At 42.7% G+C, this 15,178-nt stretch overlaps 1 protein-coding gene across 3 annotated transcripts in view; it reads left to right on the forward strand.

Annotated features, from left to right (window-relative positions):
- Positions 1-15,178, forward strand: part of Arid5b (AT-rich interaction domain 5B) — a 175,367-nt gene that overhangs the window by 72,724 nt on the left and 87,465 nt on the right. For all 3 annotated transcript variants that reach the window (XM_060369415.1, XM_021635248.2, XM_060369416.1), the window contains one exon: positions 14,792-15,022. In XM_060369415.1, the coding sequence (XP_060225398.1) occupies positions 14,792-15,022 (231 nt within the window). The remainder of the gene's footprint in view (positions 1-14,791; positions 15,023-15,178) is intronic.

The raw sequence follows: 15,178 nt of genomic DNA on the forward strand, positions 1-15,178 counted from the left end.
AACACCAGGAAACATGGTTGGCATCTTGCAAAGAGAACCATATCTTATACCTGGTGAGGTGTGGGAGAGCGCAAGAAATGCCTCCGAGTCCATTGCACTTGAATGTCGTCAGGGACGAAACACGTTTGTCGAGTTGAAGATCTCAGGGCCTGCAACGCACATCCTGCGATCAGGTCTCTTAACACCTGTCCGTTATCGGGTGTTTCATGTATGAAGATGCATTAAGCAAAAGCAAAACACCTGACCAAGGTGTCGCTGAACTCCATTACGCCTCTGACAGCTGTCCGAAGCTGTGGACGCTTTGCCCTTCACTAACAGAAATTACCGAGGGCTTTCGTTACCTGTCTTTTTCTCGTCTACGCTTGAAACAAATGGTATTTTATGATGTTTTTCTTCTTGCGGCTTTAGAAATCTCATTTGAATCACTTGTAATGAGCCACTTTGACACGATGTAATCACTTCTCACCTCCTCATGTGCTGGGAGGCGTACCGTCATGGCTGGAGAGTTGGGGTTACCTTCAGCTTATTTCCACACACACTCTCGTCCTTGCTGCGTGCTCTGACATGACCCAGATCTTTACAGAAGTGGGGTGGTTTGGTGTCTGTTCGAAGCAAATGACACTGTAGAAGAAATGAAAGGACTGCTATTTGAAGGGATTTCTGAGAGAGGCAGAAACCTTGGAGCCAGCTGACCAATCGATTCTCTTCTCAGTTCTGGAAAGAGTACCCGAGGTCTCGTGTAAAAGGAAGCTAGCATTTTTATCATTTACAGCAAAGATGTATCTGTATGTTAGTTCTGGATTTAAGACAAACAATTTTAAAGAACTAGCCAGTGAATACATGAAGACTGTCTCGTTTCTCGTAGGTGAAGACCATGGTCCAGTCATGGTTGCCCATGACCCGGCAGCTCGATAGTTCTTATCAAAGGACATTCTAACCCAAGCTCACGTGTGGGGGACAGGTTATGTTATCAAAGTGTCTCTTCCTCTAGTTTGTACTGAGAACACCATCTCTGCACACTGTTATGCAAAGGTTTGAGGGTCCTGGGGGTACAGCTGCCTGAACGAATTGCTTTTGTTTTCCTTAACGTGTTCAATGGGATGAGGTTCTAAAGCATGCTTGTAGGAAGAAAGAACAAGCGGAGGCGACGTTGCTCATCGGTTTAGAAACTATCCCATTTAGTCAAAAGAGAAAAGATGACATCAAATATTCAGATGTCGCACAAGATGGAAGCAGCTTCCTTCCTGGAGACCTTGGATCGTTTGCCCAGTCTCCTCCCAACCCTGCTCAGGTGGGTACTTTACTGGGTCCCCACAAGAGCTGTCTCTGAAAGTCCTCCACATCTCAAAATTTGTTACTGGAGCAAGGGAAGGGTGTCTGGGGTGCCCCACTGGGCTTAGAATAAGGACCCAAAAGCTTAACAGTAAAAAAAAAAAAATGTGGAAAGGAGGCTTGTTAACTTTAGGACAGCTCTGAGCTTAGTACCCTTATTCCAGCTCTTTGAGTTTTCTCCCAGGAAGACTGAAGAATTTCAGTGGGGGTCTATGGGGTGTGGGGAGCTGATAGTTTTCTATAGGAGAAGGGAATCATGAACAGCGTTTTATACTTATACGGTGTAGTATTTGCTGGTACTTAAGCATACTTTGGCGAATCCAGCTTGGTTTCAGAGGTTGTTAAAAGCCCTCTTGATTGTGAGGAGTTCTTAAATGGAGCTGTGAAACTGCGCTTTACGAATTACACTCAGCCTTGAAGTATCAGTGAGGTCTGGGCCTTGAAAATGATAACACCCATCATATAGATGCTCTGTGTCCACATTCCTCCAGGGGTGGGCGGACATCAAACCGGGTTTGCATTTCACTTATGGCAGAATATATTAGTAACATCCTCACCATGAGATTGAGTCATGATTTCATTTCCCAGTAGGTTATACTAGAGTCTCCTTCAGATGATAAACTAATTTCAGTATTGCACACTCTAGAAAAAAAAAGAAAAAAATACCCATTCTGAGTGACTGACATTCTTCCCAAATCATGACGGGAAACAGTAGGTAGTTTGTGGAAATGACACCAGATACACCGGCAGCTGGTCACAGAAGAGGGAGGGACTGTCAGACAGCAGAGGGCTCTGGCAGGCTTGATGGCGGGAAGCTTTATAGGTAAGTAAATAAATAACAAACAAGCAAATTAATGCTCTTGTCACATCGTTTCTAGCAGTGGCTCTCAGCCTTCTGACACCGAAACCCTTTAATGCCACTCCTCACAGTGTGCTGATCTCCAAACACAAAATCATTTTGTTGCTACCTCATAACTGTAATTTTGCTACTGTTATGAGTCATAATGTAAATATCTGATGTGCAGGATATTTGATATGAGATCCTTATGGGGGAGGGGGAGGGTCCCAACCCACAAGTTGGGAACCATTGGTTTATAGGAAAACAAAGGCAGCATAAAGGCTCCATTAAACTTTGGGGGATCATTTTTGGGTATCAGACACCAATCTGGGCCCTTTGCCTTCTTGGCCTATAGTCTCCTCTCCCAGCTGCGTTTCTGAATCTCTTGTTTTCTTGGACTCTAAAACCCTGTTTTTCCCTGGTTCCCCTTCAGGGCCATATCATCTAGCATGATAGTCTTTACATTTCTTTTCTGGGAGACTTTTAATTTTTTTCTGTCCAATATGGTGGTCACTAACCGTGTGATGTTATTATTAATCCCTTGACTTGTCTAAATCAAAAGATGATGTAATATGAAGCACACACCAGATTTAAGAACCTTACTATGAAAAGCATAAGCTCCAGTATGAATCCTTCTGTTTTGATCTATCGAAGTAATACTTTAGATTTTTTTATATATATATTTTTTTTTATAATTAAACTTAACTTCACCTCATCTGTCTGGTCCCTATCTTTTTAGGTTAACTTCCTATTTGACTTACAAGATGAGTAGTGCTATGTTAAAGAATTTCTTTTTCAATTCTGTGTATTCCTTTGCCCAATTTCAAGTGGTCATATGAAACGTTGCTGTACATGTTGAAATCATTAAACATGATAGAGGACAAAAAAAAAAAAGACAGTGACTAACTCTAATCAGGACAAGCATTACCTATGATGTGATGAGATTTTAAGCTGTAAAGTGTATATTTAATAAAGCATAAGGGCTCCCAAATAAATCGTGTACTTTTTTTTTTTCATCCATCAATTTATCCAATTCATGTCAAATACTCTGCTAGGCTTGCAGAGTGTTAGAGCTGCATTTGAAGTGATCAGCATCATTAACCTTTACTGTTCTGCCTTTTCTGATTTAGAAACACCAGCCCACGGTGCTCTAAGCACCTCCACGCTCTCTCCTTAAGAGAAACGTATAAAGAATTTAAAAAAAAACAAAAATCAGAAGAGTATGGCTCGAGGTGCCTAGATGGGGAGCTCTCAGAAGCAGCGCTGTGGTTTTGATTCTGCCTCCTCCTAGAGGGGTGATGCTAGTTCGTTAGGGGGATGAGCTGAGGAGTGAGATGAAGCCTAGGATCTGTTCTGCTTGCTCCTCTGTGGGTCACCCTCAGAAACCCTGGTACCCTCAGGGTAGGAGGAATTCACTAGGCTCCAGCTCTGATACCAGATGAGTCACTGGGGCAAGGAAGAGACCTTTGCCCTCCCTTCCATGTTGTATCGCAGGAGCCTGTGATAAGATGAAAGAACAAACGCAACCACAGTGCTCCCGTTTCCTTAGGGTACGGGCTCCCAGAAGTCAGTGCGGGAGTTCGCAGGTGGTTTAGAAGTTTGAGGGTGAGATTCAAAATCTCAAGTGGGGATACATATACACACACAGAGAGAGAATAAGTGCCTAAATTGACGAGCCTTCCTCTGAACAGGTCTGCCTGCCAAAGACAGCTTTCTTCCCATCCCTTCGGCTCTTTAGAAAGAGCCATTGATCCAGGGCCCAGGGTGAAGTACCACGTGACTGCGTAGACTCTGATGGGAGGGTTATATGTTTATCTCAAACTGTCAGTTAATTGAATTTGTTAACGCTCCCAAAGGTCTGTGGCGAGGAATCAGGACACTGATTCTGAGCCCCCCAGGAGTTCATATTCTAGTTTACTTATTGGAGAGACACATCTTTCTTCTCGCACAAAAAAAAAAAAAAAAAAAAAAAAAAAAAAACAGCTGCGAGTATATCCACATGGAAAATATAACACTCGCCAGAAGTGCCCTTTTTTTTTTCCAATCGTGTAAAATATGCATGATAAAAAACCGGCCGTTCTAACCATTTAAACCAGAAGTGTTAAATGCATTTGTGGTATGATGTAACGATTGCTACTCTGTTTTCAGAGCCCGCTGTCCCTCCGAAGCGCTGAGCTATTAAAGCAATGGCTCTTCAGTTGTCCAGCCCCGCCTACAGCACTGCCCAGGGCCTGGCAACCTCTGTTCTCCTTTCTGTCTCTGTGAATTAATGTGTGATATCTGCCCTTTGGGTTTGGATTATTTCACTCAGCATAAACTAATCAAGGTTCGCCTGGACTGAGCGCACATCGCAAGCCTCTCTTTATGGCTTGCCCATATGCCGTCATCCAGTCACATCACGTGCTGTTTGTGCTTCTGTTGATGGACCACGGGCTCTTCCCACTTTTTGGCTACCGGGAAATGCTGTTATCGACACTGATTTATAACTGCCCGGCTTTGTTTTCAATTGCTATGGGTGTGCACCTAGGAAAGGGAATTAATTACTGTCTATATAGTAATCCTGAATTTTAAGGACATTTTCAGAGTCTTTTTGTTTTTTTTTAACCATGGCCAAACTGTTTTACAGTCTCACCACCAATGTGGGTCTTGGTTTTCCACAAGGTAACTAACACTTAGTGGTTTCAGTGCTGTTTACAGTAGCCATCCTAATAAGTGTGAAAGAATTATTCCCCGTGGTTCTTATAGACGCTCCCTAGAGACTAATAATGATACTGACCATTTTTCCTCTCTTCCATCTGTATGTATTCTGTGATGAAACATTAATTAATTTCCTTTTGCATTTTAAATTAAAAAAGGTTTGGTGCCAGCATGATACTGGCTTTTAAGATTCATATGCTGGCTATAAATCTCTTACACACGTATGTATGTATGTATGTATGTATGTATGTATGTATATATGTATGTATGTATAAAATCTGTAGGTGTTTTCTTCCATCGCGAATCTGTCTTTCCATTCTGTGATACTGTCTGCTGTGCACAAAAGGTTTAGACTTCATCTGACAAAACCGTGAGCAGTCCAGGGCCGAACAAATGTTTCCATCTGCATTCTTGTAATAACTTTAGAGTTCCAGCTCTTAAATTTCAGTGGTTGGTCCGGTTTTAGTTATCATGTAAATCTGTGTGAAGTAGGTCTCCCATGGCTTTCTTTTGCCTGAATGGATCCAGTTTTCTTACTGTTGTTTTTGGAGAGAAACTACCTTCCTCCTTCAATGATCTTGGCACCATTAAAAAACAAAAAATCAGTTCACCATGGATCTGCATGTTCCTTCCAGGCTCCTATCCCTTTCGATTGATGTATATTTCTATCTGGATGTCAGTACCATATTCACTATGCTACTTATTTTTGTGGAGCGTGTGCGTGTGCGGAAAAATGTTTGCTCATGTATCCGAGCATGCATTTGCAAAGGCCAGAGGAGGGTTTTTAGTATCTTCTGCTGCTTAATATTTTGAAACAGTGTCTCTCAGTGAAGCTGGAGCTTCTCATTTCAGTTAGGCTGGCTGGCCAGAGAGCTCCGAGGATCCACCTGTCCTGGCAGCCTCGCACTGAGGTTATAGGAATCCATGGCCATGTCTTTCTTTTTGTGTGGGTGCCGGAGACTCTAGTTCAGACTCTCTCACTTGCACCAACAATTCGATTAACTTCTAATTCATCTCAACAGTCACCGTGTTCTCTTGGTTCAGTTACTCTGTACCAAGTTTTCAATTCTGGGAGTCCGAGCCTTCCCAGCCACTTCCTTCTTCCCAAGATGAGTTGTGTCTTTGATGTCTCTTCATAACTAGAGATGTCTAATTATAGATAGATAGTAGATAAATGCATAGAAATAGATGGATATGTACACATGTTCACATACATGCATACATATACATATGCACGTGTAAATACTTACGTGATAGATTTTAGACAAAAAGATATCTGTCCAGATATTTAAACACAGTTGAAATCACACAGCTTTAAAACAAAAAAAAAAAAGGTGACAGGTGATTTCACAACCTCAATGTTCCTATGTTAACTTTTTTACATATTAAAAAGGCTATGAAATACTACTTCATAATCATTCATATAGTTCTAAAGAGGCAAAAATCGAGGAGAGAGATCAGAACCCTTCTACATTGCTGGGGCGGCCCTTTCCATACCTGGATAACTCAAAGGGAAAATGCAAAACCACCGCAACCAGCCAGCAGCTCTGCTACACGTCCCCTCTGGGAAAAAAAATAAAAGTGTAAATCCACAGGAAACTTCCACGTCGATGTGGATAACAGCTATCGCTCTGTCCCGGTCACACCTTCCTCGGGTTTATTCGTGAGCATACCCCAATGTCAAGGGTCTACCCAGCTGCCACAGTCGCAGAACTGTGATCCCTGCAGTGACAGCAGATGTAAGGCACAACCGGGAAAGCAAAGCACGCTGTGGCTATTCCCCAGGGAATGTGCAGGTGCCCGTAAGTAAGGGAAAAGGTAACAGAAGCTGTCTTCATTTTTGAGGCTGGTTCGCTAACAATGGTTTGGGTTCTTCCTCTATAACTGGAAACTGCAGGGTGGATTGGGGTTGACTCTGAGTCTGATAGGGTAGCCTTACCTGGGTCACTAGTAAATAACCAGATGCATTAAAAAAAAAAAAAAATTGGCAACACGATCGATCTTAGACTAGGACAAACTATGGGCAGAACTTGGAACCAGATGCACCATAGACACATTCTATATTTTTCTTCAGATACTAAAACTCACTTATGCTAAGAATGAATGACTTGCAATGGGTTAAAAGTTAACCTGTTTGTGCGGGGTGAAAGGACGGCCCAGTAGTTAAGAGCACTTGATCCTCTTCAATGTGACCTGAGTTAGCTTCCCAGCAGCCATATTAGGCAGCTCACACCAGCCTATAACTTGTGCTCCAGGGAATCCAATATCCTCCTCTGGCCTCTGCAGATACCTAAACGCAGGTGCAAATATACACACATGCAAATAAATTAAAATAACATCAATGTTTTTATTGAGACGGTAACCTCGACGTAGGTCAGGCCCCAGCCATCACACCTCCCGGGGTTACTACACAGACCAACCATGTGATCTCCCAGTCCATGCTCTCATTGTACAATCCCTGTCTTGTATGACATTTAGATTTGGCTGAGATGAGACGTATGTAAATGAGATGCAAAATTCTCAAGATGAAATTCAAAGAGGCTCCTGAATGTGGCTTGTTGTTCGGTGGCCTTTTGGGAGGACCAAGGAGGTGGAGCTGGCTGCCTCCCCAGTGGGTTCATTTGCTACTAAGAGTGATGTCTGCATTTGGTTTGAATTTAGCTTTGTGTTGTTTTCTTTCTTGAGAGATGAAGCAATGTCAAGGGTAAAAGCTGATATTCACACAGCAATACATAATTTTATGTTTGTGAGTCTGTTTAAACCATGTCTTTTGATACAGCTGGCTAAAACCCTTGGTTATATAGTTAAAATGTTCTTTGTTCCGTTTGCAACCGTGTACCGATGTCTTTCCCCACGTGTTCTTTTTCTTTTTTCTCTTTTTAAAGTTTCCCAGTGATGTTTTTGTTGCCTACCCTAGGAAGATCTGTTTTTCCATTTATCAAAACAAATGGCAAGCGAGGGACCATTTAAAGTCGTTTTCTTAGTTAATAAAGCCAATCTCCTTGTTCTGTTATGTTAAAAGTACATTATCTTTTTATTGCCCGTTCTGTGGGGCTAGGTCTGTTTTCTGTCTAAGCAATCTCGGGCTGCCCCACTCACTCACTGTATGGAGAACTACAAAACGGTTAAGGGCGGGGCCGCTGATTTACAGTACCAGCCATTCTCAAAATAACCACAACAGTGCACTCCTGATGTGCCATTTACGTCACACCATGTTTTCATGAAATACTTTGTGGCCTTTTCATTTCTATTCCTGATAGAATCTTGCTCTTGCTCCCTTTTAATCAGGCATTTAATTTGTTTATATTATTCATATTTTCCACTACATGTCTTGGCCTGCCTCCAGTAAAACAGCTTTGATGGGGGGGGGCATAAAAAAAGACACCCCAATGATCTTCTCTCAGCCTTGGTTTCACTGCAAATGTGTTTTCTCTTGATGTGTCTGAACTACCAGAACTAACTCTTGGAGCCTTGCGAGAGATTTGGAAATACTGTGGGGTACCACGAGTCAGCACACAGCCACAAACAGGAATTGATAAAGTTGACGAACGACTCTGGAATTTTAAACAGTTCAACCAATTCGGGCTATTTAGTCTCATACCCTGCCTGCATTTTCCCTTTTACAAATGTCTTTTCTGTATAATGCCTTGTAATTAGAACAGGAAGTCATTGAGTAACTGTAAGATGAATAAGAGCACTTAACAGTGAAAAGGAAATTACCTTCCGAGAAATCATATTCTTTTTCCCCCCTGCATGTTACAATGTTGGTAATGATAGTAACAGCTGTAGCTACTCTCTTATCTGTAGAATTTTTGTGCTTGGGTTTTCTGAAATTAAGGGGAAAAAAAATCATTCTCAGTAATAATCAAAGATGAATGGACAGAAGATAGGAAATGCCTAATTGTGACAAATATTCTGTGTCACAACAGAACAGCAATTAAATGGAAACGGTGTAATTGTCAATAGCAGTAAGAGCTGGAGGTCTGCCAGGAACAGAAAGTTGAGGCTTTGCCTTAGCTGGTTGCTAGGAGCTGGCAAAAAAAGTATAAAGGTTTGAGAAAGGAATGTCTAATGTAGGAACGCAATGGAGGGCGCATCCATCATTGGGCAAGCCCTTCCTATTGACATGATTTTACTTAAATTGTTTCAAAAGTAGACAGCCCGTTTTGTAACTGTACCAAAATTCATCTTTGCTTGGGGGGGGGGAGACAAAAGGGAGAAAGAAAACTCTAGGTTGTCTGGGAAGCATGAGGGACACTGTGTTTCAAAGGCAGCCTCCATGCAGATTTGGAATCCTTTAAGTGAAAAATCTTTAAATGTTTGTTTCTGTTGGCATCCAGGCGCATTTGCCCTAATACGATTACGAGAACGAAAGGGCGAAATACTTGGCAGAATTTTCAGCTGAGGTAATTAGGCACAGGAGAGGACATGCATATTTTTTCCACCAAGCTCTATAAAGTCCTGGTGTGAAGGGCTTTATGAAGATTTTTGTTTTGTTTTGTTTTCAGGCTTTCTGAGGTTAGAGGTAGATGAGGGTGATTTTCAGTAAACATATAGTGTGATGTTTCCTAAACAACCCCGCAACCCTGCCAGGAGGATAGAATTAGGTTTCTGCAACGTTGTGTAGGAGATGAAAGCAAATCTCTCCTCCAGAATGGGTGTTTTCAACCTCCTGAACATTTGGCCACCATTAACTATTAAAAAAAAAAAAAAAAACATTATGGATATTTGAAAGTCAACACTCCAGTCATTTATTGTGCTTGCCACTTCACGCATCTCTTTATACAAAGACAATCTGAGCAACTCACAGGATGAATGCCTGCCCCACCCCCTCCTCGCCACCCCCGCCCCACCCACCCCCACCCCACCCCACCCCACCCCACTCGATGGGAGCCGGGGTATACAGTTACTGTTTGACAAGTCGGGGTGGAGTTTCGGATTATAATTACAGTTTCTCTGTGGAATTCTGTTTGGGACTTTGAAAAAATATATAAATAAGTGGGAAAAAATTGACATTGAGAGAGGTTAACAAAACGTGTAATTACGATATAAGCGCAGGATTAGAGCCATTTCAGTGGAGCATTACAGCCCTGTACTTTAGGTATTAACTTTTAATAGGCAAAGTTAAAGTTCTCTTTATTGAAGTTGAAATGAGGTTTAGTCATTCTGGATCTCTTATTCCCTTTTAATATTTAATTTAAAAACAAGCATTCTCACATTTTTTGGTGGGGAAGGGACTTGAGAAATGGAAATAGAATGACATCTTAATACATTATCATAACAGTTGTTTATAATATCAATCTTGAGTACTATCAATTTTTTTTTTTTTCTGATTACGTCCTCCTGACTAAAATCAAGTAAAAAGCATATATAACTCAAGGAACTAGAATGTGCTAGAAAAATACTTTGTAAGGTTAGTTCCGTTTAGTTTCTTTTCTGATGTGGGTGTGGTTGAAAGAAAATCATTGTTCCCGGAACACTTTGCTTGTCTTTTGCTAAACAAATGTGCAATTTATCTATTCTTTGTTCATTCTGAGATTTATCTACTAGACCTCTTGTGAAATAGAAATGGGGGAACTGCATACCATTTATTGCTGGCCCTTGTTTCATGTATTGGAGTATTTATGAGTATATAAAAGGAGAAAGGAGGAATGGGTTAGCAGCAGGAATTCTTGAAGGCACTGTTTGCCTCTGTTTGTTTCACATTGTACTGTTGCAAAATAAAACATGCCAGCCATTGAATAGTTTAATATTCTTAGGTCCCTGTCAGGAGGAAGTTGACTTAATGTAGAGGCTTAGGAAGCAGTTAAAGGATCATAGAAGTTAAGATCGGCAAGGCTCCTGCAAAGTCTTACTTCCAGACCGTTTTGTATGCTCTTCCGGGTTTCTGCTTTTCACTCTGCCTCCTCACCTCCTACCTCACAGGCTCTCGTAACTTCTAGAAGGGTCTGAGGGTCTCCAGGACTTTCTATGGTTTTATAAATATGAAAAGCAATTCCTCTGGGAATGTCTAATTACAAAGTTGGAAATTTGCCCCCATCCAAACAATGCCAAACTTCTGGTCCAAATGGGTGGTTCTGCTCATAAGCACCGGAGTAGGCATAATTTTTGTTTTGGCATTGCCAAGGGTTGCCACATTAGACCAGACCCCAGCTGTGCCTTCGGCCTTCTGGTGTAGAGTTTAATGAGGGAATGGGGACAAGAGTTTTATGCTGGCAAATATAAAATTCATGCTTCTGCCCACCTCGTGGGTAAGAAGTTGATATGTGAAAATCACAGTGATAATTTAAAATTTACAATGAGCCTCACAGGCCCTTGAATCACATCATGCACTGACTTAGCCAGAGTGGAGTGATTCTGGCTGGTAGGTAGATGAAGCTATGAAGTTCTCAGGTTTTACCCAACCAAAGCTTATTATCTTCACCCTAATACTATAAATTAGATGATAATGATAATACTAATAATAGGAATACTTTTCTCATAATGCAAAGTTAACCCAATGAGAGTTAAGGGGTTAAAAGTTGAGTCATAGCCCCCTCCCATCACTTCCAGGGTCATGGAGAGCCCTGCCTGGTCACATGGGTCACAACTCCAGTTTTGTCACCTCTATATCGGAGAATATTCACAAATTGTGATGCTGTTTACAGGGCCTTCATGAGGAACAAGAGATTCACTGAGGGAGAAGTTTTCCTACGTTGTAGTATTTTACTCTCAGTAAACACCAGAAACGGTTTGTGCCGTTTCTGTTCCTGAACACGGCAACACGTGCCTACTCCTTTGTGGTTTGGGTGAAGGCTTCGTCTCTTAGCTTGTTTGAACATGGCGCCTTCTGTGATACCTGCCAGCTTAATTCTGGGTTTTGTTCTAGGCACTAGGAGATTTGAAAAGAGACATAAGAATAAAACCATGTATCTGATTGTTCTATGTATATTTATAGGATGACTACATATATTAATATGGACACACTTGTGTGCTAGCACACACTATGTTGTATGTAAGAGAACAAATATACATTTGTAGTATTATCTAACAAATATGTGTATGATGATAATGTAGTGACATATGTCCTAGGCAATGTGTTATATTGTACTATGCTACACATGTATAATATATATTTTAAATACATGGCATATATTATATATAAGTCACAAATACATATGTGACATATAAATATAAATCTTTAAGTATCGCATATAATACAGTTGTGCTTTAAATGCATGTATTTTAAAACCCAAGCTGAGTAAGTCACTGTAAGTCTAGGCAAAACAAACAAACAAACAAACAAACAAAAATTCAGACTCAGAATTACTTGCTTGGAAGTCTAGAGTGCATGAGCTAGCTTGAGTGCTTGTTAAAAATAAAAATTCCTGTACTCCAATCTTAGAGAATCCGCATCAGTCATTTTGGGGCAGCACCCAGAGTCTACCCCTTTTCAAGTTCCCCATGAGATCTTGGCTGGCAGTCCCAGGACAACCTTTAAGGACGTGATGGAGGGGACGCGTGTAGGACATCTTTTTGTGAAGTGAGAGTAGCACCTGCTCTTCCACTCCTTAAGCGAAGAGGTGGGAAAGTGTGAGGGGGACGGAGTCGGTGTTGGGAGCTCGGATGAGGTGCAGAGAGGGGAGGAGGCCGCGTTTCCGCACAGAAACTTGCCTGAGAGATGACTCTATCCCAAACAGAAAATTAGGAAGAGGGCAGAGGGAGCATCACCGTGAAAAAGTACTCAAAGAAAATCGGGAGAGTGAGGCGTAGGACAGCTGCGAGGTGGACCCGTGACCCAACCGGCACCTCTCGAGACACCAACTCAGAAGCACCTCTTCCTTCAACATCCTTTCCCCTGGAAAGCACGGCGTCTTCCGTTTTATTTCTAAAACTCTTAGCAAAACCGGGATGATTTTCCTGTCTTCACAGAAAGCCAAAGGCACTACCACAGTAGTAGACTCAGGGAAATACCAAGAGGTATTTGCTCGGGGTTTTCCATGTACAGAGAGTGGCGTAGGTGCTGAGCATGCGCAGCTGGATGAGGTCGGACAGCTTCTGCTTGTATTCGCTCAAATTCATATCTCAAACAGACACGGTGCAGTGATTTAAATAGGATTTGGTGCTAATGGCACACAGGAAGCCACTCCTTGGGGCAGCACATAGACAGTGAGGGCCTCTGACAGCGTTCGGGGAGCAAACTTCTCAGACTTGAACTTCTCTGTAACAGGTACACCTATAAACTCAGAGTTCGAACTTAGTGTCTTAGTTTACTGTGGGAGTCTCAACTTGCGTTGTGGCACACTCTTCCACATTTCAGACGAGTACCCATTGGTTGGTTTCTTTTCCGTGTAAACACGCCGCCTTCGAAGTGTGCCATCCGTAAAGTGGCTGCCCGCAAGCCAGGCGGGAGTCTGAGAAGTGTAGGCTGCTGCGAGGCACCTTGCTGGAAGCAGCTGAGCATCTCTGAGCGTGGAGAAGCCTCCAGCTTGAAGGGCTAAGTGAATGTAATTAGAGACACATCTGGGTGTCGGCCGCCTCTGCTCAAAGGTCAGAGGCGCACCTTGCATTAAGTCCTGGGTTTGCTTCGTCCCTACTTTCCACCCCAATCATCTCCCACTGGTTACCAGATGGCCGCGGTAATGTCAGTATCCTTAACAACTCTTCCACGTGGTTCTCTGCTGTACAGTAAGGGCTCAAAATATTGAGTGTTTTTGCATTCATTGCGCACACACATGACAAATCTGGGAATGCTGATAGCGTGGGTCATGAAACTAAGAGTTCAGTTTGACATGGTTACAGGTAAACAGGCTACCAAAGGGGGGGGGGTCCTCCCCGTTTCTCAAGCTTAATATGAAGGAAGGATTTGTCCATTTTGAATCTGGATTTTGCAGAGATTCACAAAACATAGTGGGTTATCACTAAGCAGCAAGATCACTTAAGAGGGTGATTTGCTACATTTTCCTGAAACGTTCTGGGTTGAGATGGTTCTGAGGGGACTGCCTCTCTAGGATGCTTGAGGAACCTTCTCAGTGTGATTCTCTGAGGGGTGGGCCAGGCTACCACATGGATTTGAGAAACGTTAAAAGATAGGAGGTATGGGTGTGAGGGGTGGTATGGAAGAGGTCGGTATCAATCAATTTGGGGTAAATTGTACTTGTGATAACAGATGATCCCCCAAATTGTGCCATTGTAAAAGATGGGGACGTCATTTCTGCTGTGTTTGCATCTATTTTGGATCAGCCAGGGACCCTGCCCCATGCTGTTTTAAGCCCACGACCCAGACTGGCAGAACTGTTGTCTGAGCATCACAGATGGTCCCAACAAAGACAAAGAGATATTGTGATCTGTGTCACACTGGCTCTTAAAGCACTCACCATTTCTGTCACATTTCATTGGCCAAAACAAGTCTGGGGGCTCCTGGAGTCCCAAGTGGGGAACACAACTCTTTCTCCAGACCCATACAGAACACAGAATATTTGCTGAGGCTCAGACAGGGGACAATGCTCCTTAGGTCTAGGGACACTGCTCTAGGATCCTGTGACCATTTTCCCATCACACACTCGGTGTATCAATCTAAAAACAAGTAACAACTGTAAAGATACTCAGCAAAGTTTCCCTATCGTGGTGACATCAATGACTAAAAAAAATACATTGAAGTCTCAGAAAAGATGTTTTTAGTTTGGCTGCTGCCGAGTGACTCAGACATCACTTAGTATGTATGCTCAGGGGGCCACAAAGCTGTTCTACTCAGGAGTGGCGGCCTCAAGCTTTGAAGGTGGGGATTGGAAAGTGGGATTCTTTGACAGACTGTGGTAACGATAAGAGCTTTGCTGAAGAAGACGCCTCTAGTCCCAAATTGGAAGTGATCACTGAGATGAAGTTGTTCCTGTGAAAGCTCTCTTCGTTGGTGGGAAATTGACATGTGTTTTCTTCTCTGTCTAGGGGAAGATGAGGAAGAAACCAACGTGATTGTTCTCAGCTACCCTCAGTACTGTCGGTACCGTTCCATGCTTAAGCGGATCCAGGATAAGCCATCCTCCATCCTCACGGACCAGTTCGCGTTAGCCCTGGGAGGCATCGCAGTGGTCAGCAGGAACCCCCAGATCCTGTATTGCCGGGATACCTTTGATCACCCTACTCTCATAGAAAACGAGAGTATATGCGACGAGTTTGGTGAGTGCTCGCCTTTTTACTCTACTGGAAACTTGTTCACCGAGACTGGCTGTTTTCAGTTCACTGTGTGAGCAGGGCTGGGGGGCAGGGCTTACTTCCGCCACCCACCTCCACGCAGCCCACAGATCATTGCAACAGAAGGTGTCCTCACCATCT

This window comes from Meriones unguiculatus, chromosome 16, assembly GCF_030254825.1.
Source record: "Meriones unguiculatus strain TT.TT164.6M chromosome 16, Bangor_MerUng_6.1, whole genome shotgun sequence".
Taxonomy (NCBI): domain Eukaryota; kingdom Metazoa; phylum Chordata; class Mammalia; order Rodentia; family Muridae; genus Meriones; species Meriones unguiculatus.